This window comes from Melospiza georgiana, chromosome Z, assembly GCF_028018845.1.
Source record: "Melospiza georgiana isolate bMelGeo1 chromosome Z, bMelGeo1.pri, whole genome shotgun sequence".
NCBI lineage: Eukaryota > Metazoa > Chordata > Aves > Passeriformes > Passerellidae > Melospiza > Melospiza georgiana.
In genome coordinates this window covers 45,624,357-45,629,943 of record NC_080465.1, presented here as the reverse complement: position 1 = coordinate 45,629,943, position 5,587 = coordinate 45,624,357, and the positions used below count along the sequence as shown (strand labels likewise).

At 40.5% G+C, this 5,587-nt stretch overlaps 1 protein-coding gene across 3 annotated transcripts in view; it reads left to right on the top strand.

Annotated features, from left to right (window-relative positions):
* Positions 1 to 112: 112 nt before the first annotated feature.
* NLN (neurolysin) overlaps positions 113 to 5,587 on the top strand; it is a 56,198-nt gene continuing 50,723 nt past the window's right edge. For all 3 annotated transcript variants that reach the window (XM_058043413.1, XM_058043415.1, XM_058043412.1), the window contains exon 1: positions 113 to 195. In XM_058043413.1, coding sequence (XP_057899396.1) covers positions 164 to 195 — 32 coding nt within the window. In that variant the 5' untranslated portion in view covers positions 113 to 163. The remainder of the gene's footprint in view (positions 196 to 5,587) is intronic.

Sequence of the window (5,587 nt, the reverse complement as noted above, 5' to 3'; positions counted from 1 at the left end):
GGGCGGTGAGAGGGCGGCGCGGCAGCGGGCGCGGGAGCAAAGCCGCTTCTTCTTCCTCCTGTCCTGCCTCCTCCTCTTCTCTGCAGCCCGTCCTTCCTCCTCCGGTTTTTTCTCCTCCTTTTCTCCTCCTCCCGCTCCGCCGCCGCCCCCCGCGCCGCCCCCCATGCTGTCGCTGTGCGCGGGCGCGGCTCGCAGGTAGGCGCGCAGGGCAGGTGGCGGGGGCCGTGTCCGGCGCGGGGGTGGGTGCGGGGTGGGTGGGGGAGGGCCCGCGGTGTGGGGGAGGGCGGGGGGGCGGCAGCAGGGGCCGCCCGGCCCGGCTGGAAGCCCGGTCAGCCCGGAGCCGCCCGCAGGAGGTTCTCGCTCCTCGCTGGAGGAGCCAGGCCTGAGCCCCGGGCCGAGGCGGAGCTGCCGCGGGCGTGCGGGGCGCGCTCCGAGGGGCCAGGCAGACAGTGGGGCAGGAAACCTGATTGCCTGTGGGGCTTATTGCCTCAGCTCCTGGAGCCATTCCCGCAGCCTGCCCTCCCTGCCGTGGGCTCCGTTATGCCCAGGTGGGCAGGGTGGGCGCGGCGAGTTCTCCTCTTGGTACTCTTTGCACAGAGTCAGAAAGAATCAATGCAAGAGAAATTGGACAGAGCACAATGGATTGAGGGATACTGCTGTAGCAGCGGGGCTCTGCAGCAAGGTGTACGTGAAGCAAGACCGGCTCACAGTGTGCTCATAGTAGCTTTATAAAAAGGTGTGTCACTACTACACATTGTAGGACAGGTGAATCAGGTAGCGATGTACCGTCAAAAGGCTTTAAAATAGGAGATTACTTATTTTCTTTATAATGAACACTAGCTCTAAATCCCAGAAAACCGGTGTGAAAGAAGGCTTGTAGTCAATTCTAGGCAGACTAGACAAATTAACATAATTGCTTTTATTTTGGCCTCTCAGATTTTCTAAAGGACTGCATTTAATACGAAGCACTGAAATAGTAGGAGAGTACATTGTGGTAAGGAGAATGGAGCTGAATTTCAGCATGAAATGGAAAAGATGGTTGCCTCACATGGTCTTTTGAGAAATTATAGTCATGTGCTTACTGCACAAACTGTACAGTTTTTGTCCTATTTCGCAGCCTTTGTTCATTTCAAATTAGGATTGAGGGGTATTAGCAGATAGAAAATAAGAATCAGAATATTTTCTTTTCTGCTCCTGCTGCTGTTGAAAATCAAGTGATTTATTTTCTGGTGCTAAATAAAGTGCACTTCTATTTTCTTTTCCTAATTTACATTTACATTCCTTTTTTTGTACAGTCATTTTCACTCCTCTCCTTGACCATATTTGTCTAACAGATTTTTCCATCAAAAAGAATACAATAAGGTTTTTTTAATTTTTTTTTATACAAAAGGTTTATCTTTGGTTGCACTTTACATTTGGACAATGAGGATACCTCCTTCTTAAGTAAAAATCAGTAAAATGGGGAATGGTTGCTGCACTTCATTAATTGTGATTTTTTTTTTCTCAAGTCATCATTTCAGTGTGCCCAAATAATTGTTTCATGAAAGACAGTATTCTTGACTGTGTCATAGTGACCTCCCAACTTTCAAAAGTTAAGGAGCTGATCACAGAAATCTTGAATAGGTTCTGTCCCAACTTCTATTTTTCCTGAGGGCATCTTAACATGAGATAAAAATGACCATTCTTAGCAAGTGTCAAGTACTGTGCCTTACATTAAATAAAATGATGTTAGGGTTTGATTCTTTTCGTTAAAATAGGCAGCTTTGCAGAAGGAGGCCTTTTCCAATTAATTTTTTTCCCATTCAGATTCAAAAGATTTAAAGATGTACATTTAGTGTGATAAAATACATGGGGAAAAACCTGGCTAGATAATTAAGCATAGAAGTCAGATTAGTTTATGAGGATACTCCTCTATATGAAAAAAATAAAAGAAAACACACTGATTTAAGTAATTTTATTGTTCTAAAAAAATTCTTGAATTCATGAGTTCTGGGGTGTTTCTTTGAAAATCTTCAAAATTAGGTTTTGAGTATGAAAATCCATGTACATGAGTGAGACAGGTACCAACACACTGCACTATATACACAATATAATGAAAGAAAGTGGAAAGATACTGTGAACACTGTCCTTTCTCTTACTGAGGAAGAAAACCAGCAAGAAACTAAGGCTGGGAAAAGACAAAAGGGGGAATGACACTAGAAGACAAAGAAATGGGAAGAACTTCCATTGTAATTTTCTTATTTCATACTTACAACAATAATATATCTGTTTCTTTCATTGAAGTATCAGGTCCAACACCTCAGAAATGGCAAAGGCCAGACAAGATATTTGGGACATTTTTTGCCTTTCCCTGTGATCTGTGGGCTGCATAAACTCTTCTGTGTATTGCAGCAGCAATTTTTCCTGTGGTCAAAAGCAACAGCTGCCACCTTTCTAACCACAGCAGGCTTCTGAGGAGCAGTTTGTCTATTAGATGGAATTTACAGAACAAAATTATTTCCTGGACTGGGTGAGACAAAGCTGTTGAGCTGGCAAGCATTTGTGAACTTTATTTGACCCATGGAGCACCAGTTAGTCCATGCTAAAAAATGTTGTTAATGTATTTTGAGGACATACCTGTTCTGTCATTCTCACTATAAAGCAACAAATGCCTGGCTTGGAAAGATTTCTTTAGAATAGTTTGAAAGTGTCACCATTGTTCAGCAGGAGTCAGGATAAGGTACCTTAGAAAACATGTAAAATGATATGTACATCTAGTATTATCTTTTCAGAACAGTCTAGGAATTAGGGACTTCTAGCAAAAAACCTGTTTTTTTCATATGATCTTGTATAAAAATATGTCCAGGAATACCTTTTTATATTGAAACTGCCTCCTAAAACTCTTGCTGGTTATGTTGAAACTTACAGGTTAAAAATTGATCCTTGTTCTTTCTATCCATCCTCTTTATGATCATTTAGATCTTTGGAGTATTTCTTCAGTTGTGCTTTATTCTGTGATTTTTTTTCCCACTCCAAAGAATCCCACTCTAGTTAGTATTTGTACTTTGAGTGGAGTCCATTGCTCAATGCAGCTGATTGTTTCTAAGCCTTCATTATTTCTAAGTCATCATGACTTGGTAGAACAGAAAAAGGTTTTGGCAAGTCGGCGAACAGAAGATGAGAGAGTTTAACTGTTCAGATGATCAGAAATGCATGTATTATGCACGTAGCATGTAATTCTGTGCTTTGTTCTACTCCATCTCTACTAAATCCTAGCATTTCTTTCTTTGCAGCTGCTGCTTTGTTGTTGTTTCTGTTGAACTGTTTTTTCTCCAGAATGATTAGTTGTCTCACAACTCCTCCTGTGTATGTAAAGTCAGAAGTGTGTGACATTTATTAAGATTAAAATTCACCTTGTGTTAGTGGTTTTAAACTTTTTTGTGTTGTGACATTCTTTTTCATCTCTTTGTGGCTGCCTTTAGTACACTGCATTGTCGTGGGTAAATAATCATTGGTAAATTTTGTGACTTTATTAATCCCAGCTTTTTGTAGATGATGTATAAAGACATGAAAGAATACAGAACCCTGCATGGAACCTTCCAGGCTTCTGCAAGTCACACAGTTCCATTCAGAAAAATAAGCAGCCATTTTTACCAGCCTAATTTTTATAACCATTTACCTGCAAGAGGACCTACCTTCTCATCCCACAACAACATAGTTTCTTTAGGACCTTTTGGTCAATAATTTGTAGAAGTAAAATAGATTATATTAACTGAACTATAGATTTTTGAGTCTGAATTTTTCTCTGAAGCAGAGACTCTTTTTTGGTAAATGTCTATGTTTAGAGAAGGTGAGGTAGGGATGGTGGTGATTTTACTTGTTTCTGAGCAAAATATTACTGGGCATTTGTGTTTTTCATACCATCTCTAACAGACACTTTTTATTTCTTCAGTGGAAAGTTAAATAAGCGAAGTTCTTTGCCATATTGATTGTGGTGAAACAATATTTCACATGGCCTGTAACCAGCCTGCGAAGCACAGTGTTACTAAATCACTTCTCACTCAAAAGCCAGAAAAGAAAGCAGGCTTCATTTCCTTTCTTAATTTGTGGTGTTGAGCAGGCTGCTTGGGAGCCTGCTCAAGGAGATAGGAAGACTGAATTAAGGTGGTAAACAAGTAAGGCAGAGTAGGTCATTATCTGCTGGGAAGACACAGAGTTTTTCGTCTTACTAGTGATGGCAAGGGAACATTTCTCATTGCTTTGACTGTATGAGACAAGATTAGTGAGAAGCCAAATTAGCACTGGCTATCAATCAGAGAAAGCGTTTACAAACTCCCAGTATTTTTCTCTGTCCTGCATACCAGCTCTTTTTCAGATAGAGTCAACAAGCTGTTTCTCATGCATTATCTGGTTGCATTCCACTACTGAGCTATCGTGGGAGTGTGTTGTTTGCATAAACAGCCTGCACTTGCTGTTTATGGCTCTCATGATGGAAATATACATGCTTATGCAGCAGCATCTAAGAGAGCTGTAGGACCTTAAAAACAATGTTTTTCCCACTGTGTTTCCACAGTTGACCTGACAGTAGAACCAAACAATAAGACAACCTCAGTGAATGCCTTGTGCCTCAGACTCAGTATAGTACAATTACTGTGTGCAAGCGTTGGTAAGAATATTCATTCCTGAGATCCTGCAAGCGAGTTATTTTGGTGGAGGTTTGCTGTGACACGCAATGGATACAGTTCACAGAATGCTGTGTAACCTAAATTAGTAGTACTAGTAATTTGTGGTTTGGGTTTTAGGGTATGTTGGTTTTTTTTAATTTGGTTCATTGGTTGTTGGGTTTTGTTCTGTTTTTTTCCCTAAAACCTTGTGTACCATAATGTTAGAGATCAGGCACTGCAGAAACCATACCCTAGCATTTCTGTGTGTTCTACTGCAGACTACTGTGTGGAAATCACCTCCTTATATGAAAGCCAATCAGACCAGTTTCCAAGTTCATTTTGTTTAAAGACTGTTGGAGGAAAAGGGGAGAAGAAATAAGTAAGTTGTGTCATGTTAGAGTACACTGGTTTAGTTCCTACTGAAGGTCTGGGCTTTTTGTTAGCTGCCATAGAGCACCTTTTCAGTTAGTTTTCTCATGTTAATTCTGTTGGAAAACCAGTAAACATTTGTCAGATAGTAAAGTCATGAGCACTGAGGGTAATGAATGTATCAATGAAGGATTTTAAATGTTTGTATGACTTGTAGGTTTTTTTGACTTGCTCATTTAGACTGGAAGGGCTAAAAGTATAGTTAATGTTGACTGTACAGTGAACTCAGGTGCAGAGAATTTCTTTTTTCTGAAAGGAGTGACAAAATTAGGGTTTAGTGTCAAAAGCTGCTAGGTTTTCTGTTTCTTCAAATGAAGCTTTAAAAATCAGTTTCTAATGGCCATTATGGGACTTTAAATTAGGAAGTACTAAACATGCTATATTTTGCTACAGTAAGATATGTCTATGCCAAACACAGTTATGAAACAGAGCCAAATACTTTTCCAAGGAAAATGGCCCAGGAATTCAAGGCATGTATTCACTGTTCCATATACTGTTAAGAGTCAGATAGATGA